The sequence below is a fragment of the Anneissia japonica genome, unplaced genomic scaffold, assembly GCF_011630105.1.
Source record: "Anneissia japonica isolate Jap-2015-1 unplaced genomic scaffold, ASM1163010v1 scaffold287793_len260017_cov185, whole genome shotgun sequence".
Classification (NCBI taxonomy): domain Eukaryota; kingdom Metazoa; phylum Echinodermata; class Crinoidea; order Comatulida; family Comatulidae; genus Anneissia; species Anneissia japonica.
In genome coordinates, this window is record NW_022693789.1 from 189887 (window position 1) to 200639 (window position 10753).

Consider the following 10753-nt stretch of genomic DNA (forward strand, 5'->3'; position numbering starts at 1 on the left):
GTATGTTTGATAACTAATACAATGTGAGCTTTTGTGATTTTAATATATTTTGATGGTAAATTATTAGGTTTTAATTCCAGAAAGCCTATTCTAAATCATTAAGATTATGTAGTCATTGAAGCCAACAAATTTTCTCTGTCCTGAAGTGCTCTTGTGTCAAAATATGCCAGACAAAAGTGCTGCATAATTGAGCACCTGTTTTTATATTCTTAGACATGTAAAGTGTTACTAGCTTGAGACGATACAAGTGCATGTTCCTTTTAGAATTGGAGTCCGACTTTTCAGAATACTTTTGATCTTTATAAAAAAAAAACTGAAAAGTCAATTTGAAGAATGCATGATTTGTGATGGTTTGATTTTAGGTTTCTAATCATAACTCATTCAGTTAACATGACAAAAATGAATGGATCAATGAAATAGTCACCTGTGTAGTTACGAAAATTACAACTGGCAATCAATAAAATAGTCACCTGAACTTACAAAATGTGGTCATCAAACAGCCACCTGTAGTTTAATTATTACAAACGGCAATAAAATAGCCACAATTACAGGTGGTTATGAAATTGTCACTTGTAGTTATGCAAATTACATAGCAATAATAATAGCCACTTGTAGTTATATGAATTATAAAGAAACCTTTCTTACCGAGTGTGGACCCTCCTTGACTTGGTACACACGTAAACCCTTGTGATCTCTGGAAGTAATAAACAGTAACACCATTGAAGTTCACACGCTTCTTTTTCTTTTTCTTTGGCTTCGTTGACTCATCTGAAGGAAAACAAGTGAAAATTAATCTTTTCATTATGTATCATATTTATGTAAATTAATAGTTTGGAGAAAACATTCACCATTCATTTTTAAGAAATGCATCATTCTAAGCTAAGGCAACCCTCACACAATTGCAATTTTTAACATACTCTACATGCATCAACAACATCTAAAAAATAACACAGTAAAAGTGACAAAGCATGTATTAAAGTATTCCTTTGGTTCAGTTTCTCAACCAAGAGAGAGAGGCGAGGATTTTAAATCCCACAGTGCGCTGTGCAGGGTTCAAACTGTGCATCTTGATTCTGATGAGTCCATGTGGTGTAGGTTCTCGATCTACTGTAGAGGTTTAAATTTGCATGGAAAAAGGTACCCTGTATCTTACCCAGCGTCACACATGGTCAACCTCAGGACTTCAACCTTAAATCCTTGGACTGGAAGCCAAGAACCATTTACTGCTGCATCACAAGATTTTACACATTTAATATGTTTCATGATAATTGAAAAATGAAATCTTAAAACCAGGCTTAGGAGGAAAAAATTGTTGATGTTGACAACTACTTTTTCCAGGACACAAAAATGCCGTTTGACTAAAAACTTGGGAACGGTTAATGAGATACAGATTTTTGAATATTGAAAAAGTGGGGGAAAAGGTGGAAAATGGTAGTTACACCCTTTAAAAAATCTATGTCTCATTAACCATTACATGAGTTTTGTCAAACATGCTTTTTGTGTCTCAGAAAAATTAGCTGTGCAAACAATATTTTCCCCTATAAGCATGGCTTGAAGTCAGGTATTTCTTACATCCGATTGTTAATCAGATTCAATGGACATTTTTTTTGTTAAAATGCACATCATGTTTTCCATGTTAGACGGGAAAACATATCAGATGTAACAAACCTTGGCACAGTATGTGCCCAGTCCCTATATACCTACAGGGTCCGTGGAATGCCCAATTCTTTTTAGAAAAGAAATATTAAATTGACTTACCGGGACTGCACACTTCATCAACACTTGATGAGGGAGAGGCGGGTTCATCATTCTGATTGGATGACGTGTCCCAATCCGGAGGGGTAGGGGAGTGTTTACGTTTTAGCACCATAGTATCGGACATAGCATCCATGAGTTGTTTTATCACTTGAGTTGTCTAATCTAACTATTTGCAGTCTCTTCAATTACATCTGAAATAAAGTAAAGATAGAAGATAATTTGTTAGCAAATATGAATATTATTAATATTTATCTTTTCAATGATTTTCTTTTGTACCACCATTGGAGTATATCAAATATTCCCTGGTTTCATTTTTTTTTCTCTTGTGACAAATGTAAAACTTGCTAAGAAAGTGCAGAGTAAAAAATGACATAATTATTCACATTTTTTTTTTACAGTAAGTTTGATGCAGATGAAAATTTTTGATGTGTTCATAAAAAACATTTGCTCTCATACTAGGCTAGTTGGTTGTGGAAGAATTCAAACATATTGTAGACTGAAAATAAGCGGAGAGTTTTGACTGTAGAGTACATGCAATGAGAATATGTGAAAAAAAAAATAAAAGGCAAGACACTTGCTTTAGGGACAATGGCAACTTTATGGATGCGAACAATGGAACAATTTAAAGGAACTAGTCTCATGCATTGCCTACTCACTTAACTACTAAAGAAGTTTCATAAAAAAAAAAATGTTTCTTTATGAAGAAAATGCTACATACCGTATGTATTTGAATAAACACGCCCCTCCTTCGAATAAATGCCACTAGAGCCTCATTTGCAATTAACACTCCAAGGCCATATTTTTCCCTCTAATAAACTCCCCCTAAATGACTGTAAACAAATCTAATTGAGGCAACACCATTCTCAACTCAGTCCACTGATGTTTTATTCCAGTATAATTACATTTTTTCTAACCTGGTTCAGTCTTTGTGAACACATTTGGTGGTAATTATGTTAAACTAAAGGGTGATTTATTTGAGTATACATATCCATTTTACACCAAAGAAACGTTTATATGAGGGCCTGGGAGGCCCTCATATAAACGCCTCCCTTGAATAAATTCCCCCTCAAAAACCCTTCTCTTGAATAAACGCCAAGGGTAGTTTATTCAAACTTCAAACTTTATTCATAAACTTTTGAGATGTTCATTGCTTCCAGGGTTCGCCCTAACTAACCTTAGCTGCAGTACTCTACCTGTATTCTAGAAATGTAGACATTTTCAAAACCTTACAGTAAATTTAAGCACTGTCTAGCCAACATGGAAATGTAAATTGAGCAATTACTTTGTAATTAGCTGTTAAATTTGCCATTAGCTTTCAATTTTAAAATTGAATGAGAATTTTTTTTTTCTCATCAATAACAGGGAACAGTTACATTACTGTTCCCTGATCAATACTGTAAATAGTGCAGTTTTTACTGTATGTTCTTTGATTAGACACTTACAATTGCTATTAAAAAAATGAAGAATCTTTTTTTACACTACTGTATGCTACCCTGTATATCGAAAGAATAACAAAAATGTAAACTAAGTCTCATTACAAGGCTTTTAAGTAGTAGAATTTTAGTCATGAGTCACAGGATTTGAGCCCAGCAGGACCCTGGGACTGAAGGCAAGCATTTTAACTACCAAATTACTATACATCTCCAGCTAAACTATTTTCAAAGTAAAGTCTGCAAATTGATGAAAAATTAATTGTTCTGATCTGTTGATTTTATACTATCTATCAGTATCAAATATAATCCAGTCAATAAGAAAGTATAAGTATTGAAATAAATATACTGATCTCGTACATTTTGGTTAAAATCCATCCTACGTAAATTAATATAAAGAAAAGGTCATGATTTAAAAGGCAATATGACCCACTTATCTCCAATAATGTACTGAAATGAAGGCTGCTTCATAAACTAGACAAAATTATTAATGACATTTAATCATCCTACAGTATACACTGGAATATGTTAAGTGCAACTCTGGTTGACATGGTCCTTTTAATGCATAACATCCAGATCTCATAATTCATTTATTCACAGCCCAATTTTCAACAAAGATCAAATGTAAAGCAGTGTTAAGGCATAGAATATTGGCGAATATTTTACATGTACTGTATGCATTTTTAAATACCAAGTAGTAGTGTAATTTCAATAATTAGCATTAAATCTTGAAATACACATACTGTAAGGCCTAGTAAAAATAATGTAGTTTCTCGTCCTAATATTTTCAAAAAAGGAGAACGAGGGCACCTTTTTTTTAAACTTCAAATTGGCAAATCCAAGATGGTCGATTGGACACATGCTACTACTTTCTCACTTTTACAATGTAGACACATTGAAAGCAAATAAAAGAAGCACTAGACATGATTCATACCATATGTGCCCCCAACCACGAATGATCGAGAGAGGATTTTACTGATGTGAGTTAGCCAGATTTCGTACATTTCTTAAAATAAAGGAAATAAAAAATAACAAAAAAATTGATGAGGCAGAGAAAATGGACGTGCGAAGGGACGAGAATCTAGTAATTTTTCAGTACAGGCAAAGTATCGGGTTCAAATCCTAGAGGGGATCAATTGATTTTTCTTAATAGTATTGACATTTTGTACAGAGCAAGTATTTTGTCAGTGGTTGAATGGAATGCTACGCAAAAATACAGCTTACTGTGCTGTAGCTCACTATATAATTTGCTTTCAGGTACTGATTATAAATTAACTGTCTCAAAAAGTTATCATTCAATTTCACGATTAAGGTGACAGGTATAGTTTTATGTTTGCAAATCAGGTACTTGTGAACATGGCAGACAATGTTTCAGAAGAGTCCTACATTTTTTCTACTGTACTAGTACTGAGTAATGTACAGTGTACTTACAGTACAACAAATACCATAAAAGTATTGCATTCCACAGTATTTTTTTGTCAGGAACGGGACATTCGTTCATGTAGAATATATGATTTAAAAGTGTGTTCAATGTTTACATGTATGCCTAAGGTTGATTATTGGGGGGAAGAAAAAATAAAATATATATTTTTTTTTACATTTTATGAAAAATTATTATTTTATTTTATGCATTGTGGATGGGACAAAATTTGGACATGACTTTCAGAAAGGTTTACATTCTAATATTTCTTCTCACCTGGAAAAGATTAATTATTTCTTGTTTAATACTACTATCACCAGATATTTGTTAAATACATTTTTTTACCAAAAAATTTTAATCTGCAATTTTATGAAGAAAATATGAATTATGTGCCGTCACGGTCGGGACATTCTTGATGTTGCGGACGGGATGGTTCGTCCAATGAGAGAAATACGACACTTTTCAATATGTAAAATGGGATAAAAATTATTATCTGACATCAATGCAACATTTTATTTTCAATCCCAAAATGAAAATAAATCTTTTAAACACAAAATAAATAATATTAAAAAATAATACATTGTCATAAAGTGTCCCATCCATGACAAAACTGTCCTATCTGTGACAATTTATTTTGAAATATTAAATCTTATGCAGGTTGGAACAAAAAATTATCTAAAAATTTGTTGATAGAATATTAAGTTATAGTTTCAAGTACAGTAGGAGAAAATTGAATACCTGAATTAAGTTTTTCATAGTATTACTTTTCTAATGAATGTAAAAAACCTCCTCAAATGTCAGACAGGACAATTATGAATTTTTATGTGTATACATATGAAATTAATAAAAAAAATTCTACCAAACACATGATTTTGCAATAAAGGAAGAACTATCTTTTCTAATGCATGTAAAAAAAACACTTCCTCAAATGTCAGATGGGATATTATAAATTTTGATGTGAATACATATGAAATAGAGAAAAAAAAATTCCACCAAACACATAATTTTGTATTTAAAGGAAAATTATGTCTGCACCAAAATTTTGTTATCAGATTCACTGTTCAAAAAATATTTAGCATTTGAATATTTAGCATGTCCCCTCCGTGACACCAAATATACTGTACATTTTTAATATTCATTATCATATTACTCCAAAAATATCCATAAAAAAATGAAAAGAAGTTTTTTCAACTAACTTTGATATCTACTTTGAGAATTAGTTAAAATTTATATTATTAATAATTGAAAATGTAAATTTACTGTAACCCGCACAGACCAAATACTGTGGAATGCCCCTATACTGGCTGGTACTATAGGAAAATAATTAGCACAATTATGGGTCTCACAGGTGGAATGGAAGATCATGAATGAAGAAACAAGAGGTTAACTTGTCCTCCAGTAAACAAACTTGCATTTCTCTAGGCTCATGTGTAAATGTATGCAGAACAAGGAATACAGCACTGCTGCTATGTTAAACACCTATTTATTGCACTACTACAAACTGTACACAATTTTAACAATTTTTTTATCTCTATTTATCTATAATAAATGTTTAATAATAAGCAAATTTATTTTACATACCGTAAAAATCAATATATTACAAACTTGAAACTCGCAGTACTTCCCACAAAGCAACACTTATATATTGCCCTCTGACAATTTTTTTTTTTTTAGTATCAAAGTCCTAACTTATAAAACAGGATACAACTAATTTAGAAAACAGGAAAATGTGTAGCACTAAGATATATGAACAGTGCAGGAGATTTATATTAACAAGGGGGAGTGAATTTCCTCTTTGCTAATTATTCTTACTCTGAACACTAGAGAGGCTAGTTTAATATAATTTCTCATCGATTTTAAAGTTAATGTGACATTTGTACTAATTATTATACACTTTTAACATCATTTACCAATTAACTATGACACTTATAGACATTTGTATTATGTGCTCAATACAAAGACAATACGATTAATTGGAAAAACTAGTCTCCAAATAGATTATACTGTATCCTAGATTTGAAATATAAAAGGACACAGAAAGTGACTTTTACAGATGTTGTGGGCGATTCCCAAATTTCTTGGCTATTGCATCTCTCACCTTTGTGACTGTGTAGAGATGGGGCTCTAAAACTATATAAAAATAATTCCCCAACCCCACCCTCCAACCCCTTCCAAAAATTTAAGGGGCAGGCCAACTGGCAGAGAATAGCTATGGTTAGAATCATACAGTGGAAGGTATATATTTGTGGTTAATATTCTACCTTAATCCCATGATCCTGAGTCCAAATTTTAATTTTTTTTTTCTAATTAACAAAAAATATCCCAACTCTATAAGATTACCCAGTGAGACTTAAGTTTTAAAGCATCAAATTAAGAGGACCCCTAAATAAGGAATTGTCACCCTCCACTGGCTAATATAATAGATTTGGATTTATAATTATTAATATTATCACTCCCCCCAACCTAGATTTGTTTCCGGCATTGTATTATTAGGCAAAACTAATTTATAAATCAATAAAACATATTTGTCACAGCCTGCATAAGATTAAGAAACACATTTGCAATTATTAACCACAATGTGAACATTTTCTATTTGTAGATTTACACAGTAATTGTGCATCGCTCCCACAATAAATAAATCTGACTGTATGTGCGACCTTTCAACTTTCAAGCTTTGAAAAATGATTTATTGCATCAACTAAAAGCTATTTTGTAATTTTCTCTTAAGTAAAGCAGTCAAAGAGAAACTGCATTTAGACTTATTTTAATTTACCTGTGAAGATATAGTTCTGACAGAATACATTAAACACGATATATTTTGTTTTTACACCAACATAATAGTATGTAGTGAGGAAACCATTGTGCTCATTGTAAATTTCCTATTTACTCTCAACATATTATATTATGGGAGTAAGAATGACAGTTACAGTAATAAAAAAATATGCATAATTATATATTTAATAAAAACTGGTTTGGTGAAATGAGCAACTCCATTTAGACATGAGGATTTCAAAATTATTAAAATTAAGCTTTGTCTACACTATATATAATGATTTGTTACCTTTTCATTATTTATATATAATGGAATCAGTGAACTTATAATATATCTATTCAATTATACTGTATGTTAAATAATGAATTATATAAAAATAATTGTGTTAAATACTAAATTTACACTTGGTGCCTCATATATCGCACATCATCAAACTAAAAGTGCTCAACTCTATTCTCTGGATTTAATGGAACAAACTCTATTTGTTCCATCAAATTTTATGTGATGCTCTTTTTTGATGAAATTTGATAGTGTACTGGACAGTAGACAAAGCTTAACATCCTAAAATTTGTGCTGCAACCATTTTGAGAAAAGATTGTTTATGAATTCTGAACAAAATATGATTATTATATAATATAAATAAGCTACTGTAATTACTATAACATATATAAGGCAACCTGGCAGGTTCAGATTTCAAAAATGTGTATACACACCTTTTTGTTATTTTTTTATTATAAGAACCAGTAAAATTTTGCCCAGTGTTCTTATTCATTAGCTGATTTCCAGCTCAAAATCTTCTTATATTTTTTTTTATTTCTACACACTTTTCAAACATATAAAATTTATTTTGTAGAGCAGTATATTACTGTACAGTACTTTATTATAAAGGGTATTACAATCACCTACTGCGCATTAAGATTTGTTGCATTCCTAGATTTTTTTTTTAATTGAAAACCTCATTTGACATTTTACAAAAAAGTGGGATACTCCAAGAAGTCTGAACATAGCCTCTCCCTCTCTTAGGTGTACATTGAATTCTTTCAAAGCAACCCCTAATTAATAAGATATGATTAACTGCCAATAAAATTTAAAATTTTTTAATAAAAAAAAAAAGTCAGAGATGACTGGCTGGTTTGATCTGTGTCTTTATGAAGAACTTGTACTTTAATTAACTAAAAATATTAACTTACTGTTTTCCCTTTCCTCATGGCATTTCACACAACCTCACTCTTCTTGATCCTGCCAGTCTCTCTTTCTGACAACAAACTATGTGCAGTACAGTAGGTCTTAATTAATAGTAAAGCTAAAAATGACTTTTGACTGTACTGTATATTTATCGTTGTAATGTATTTTTATCACATTTTTATTATGTGATTGGCTTTTGAAGCAATGCAATTGAATTAGAATTGATTTTTTGTTTTTTATTACAGAGGGAATAGTATTAAATCAAGTATGGTGTGCGCACAATGCACAAAGTCTATTGATTAAATCTTTCTCTATTGAAATTCCAAAAGTGCTATAAGATGTACCTAAGTAATTAGATAGATGTACTTACATAAATAATTACTACAGGTATAGATTAGCATGGCTTCACTGAATTGGGAGTTTTTTTTATTATAAGTATATTAACCTGTTCGTTTAAATGAAAAGCCATAATAAAAAAAAATCTAAAATGAAAAGTACAATAGTAAAGTAACCAGCTGACACCATAACACACACAGGCATCGTAAAATATAGGCCAGATGGAATTTTTTTCTGTTTCTATACAGTACTTTGACATACTGTACAGTAGATGGCATAACACATGTGGATTGGAGGAAAATCTGGTTGTAAAAAATACTACGAATGTGTTTCTATTGGCGAAGAAAGGGGTTCTAGGAATGGTTCTTTAAAAGACTGATTCCCTAATGGCAGTAGAAATATAGCACATAAAAAACTAATTCTTGTACCTAAGCAGTATTTGGCATGAAATCAATTTCAGTTACCAAACAATACTGTACCCTCTGTTTCCACAGGTACTGTACTCAATTATCAGTAGAAATACACCATTTCTGTTGGTGGTATTCTTATTAAATATTTTGGTGAGAAATGAACTAAGAAGAGACAAAATGAAATATAGTTAAACAAATAACATGTATTATTTATATGGGCAATTCCATGGTCACAGACCGACTTTTTAAGGCATTCATAATGGTAAAAAACTGTTTAAATATTACAGATAAACCAGTAAATCTGAAATTCCAAGTAAATTTTATACTCCTTCCCACACACTTTTAATTGACAATATTACAAAAATCAAAACATAAAGTCATTTATGAAATATTGATATTAATATGTTTGGTCACAGACTGACTTAAAAAAAAAGAGAAAATTTTACAAATATAAACTTTGTGCAATTCTATTGAAAATATTACGAAAAGATTTATGGTAACACATCCAGTATGTAAAATCATATATAAGGAATTAGTATCAACAGAGAATTTGATGTAAAACTACATCATGGGGATGGCAGGGTAGATGGTACCACCTTGGGTCTGGTCACAGACCGACGGTCACAGACCGACCTATCGATTTGCATGATAGTATATGATGGAATCTGCCACATTATAAGGAGAAAACACTTTATATATAAAATTAAATACTAAAAACTTGTTACCAAACATTGTATATAAAAAAGCATAACTTAATTCCTTATAGTAAACAAAAATTTATTTTGTAATAAAATCAGATTATTTAACATATTAAGAATGGTATTATTTACCTAATAAACGTCACAGAAAATAGTCTTAAGCAAAATCCTGATTGCTTGGATGTTAATTGATCTGACCCAGTTAATAAATACTCTAGTACTTAATGAAAAAAGGCATATTAAACCAAGAAAATTATGAAATGCATTTTATGCATTATGGGTATCTGGAAGTGTTTTCACATCCTCCCAGCGACCATCAAACATTTCCTATGAAATGAATAGCATGTTTTTTTTTCTTTAGATGTTAATGGCAATGGTGGCACCAGATGTTTGCCAACAAGGGATCCGATGTGTCTGATGCAGGGGTCCAAACCAAAGCGACGACAAAGCCTCGGTCGATAGCCCGAAACAAAAAAATCTCTGTTAGGGTTCTTGAAGGGAGTTTTTATGGCTTAATTTAACCCTAAATGTGTTTTTAGACCACAACATTAGGGATTGGCAATCAAGATAGCGTTATTTGGATTGGAAAATTATTATTTAAAAAAATTTTTGGTCCGACGACCTATTCGTTTGTCGAAAGACAGGGGGTTCCGGCCTTCCAACAAAGAAAATTCCCCCGCCCCCTTCCCCCACCCCGCTGACGCCTCCGCTGGGTAATGGCCCACCCCGCTGACGCCTCCGCT

The 10753-nt window shown here is 31.6% G+C and overlaps 1 protein-coding gene across 2 annotated transcripts in view; it reads right to left on the reverse strand.

The window, feature by feature from the left end:
- LOC117100939 overlaps positions 1–10753 on the reverse strand; it is a 26059-nt gene that overhangs the window by 8831 nt on the left and 6475 nt on the right. For both annotated transcript variants that reach the window (XM_033240781.1, XM_033240782.1), the window contains exons 2-3: positions 1759–1949; positions 646–768 (exon numbers count right to left, since the gene is read on the reverse strand). In XM_033240781.1, coding sequence (XP_033096672.1) covers positions 646–768; positions 1759–1891 — 256 coding nt within the window. In that variant the 5' untranslated portion in view covers positions 1892–1949. The remainder of the gene's footprint in view (positions 1–645; positions 769–1758; positions 1950–10753) is intronic.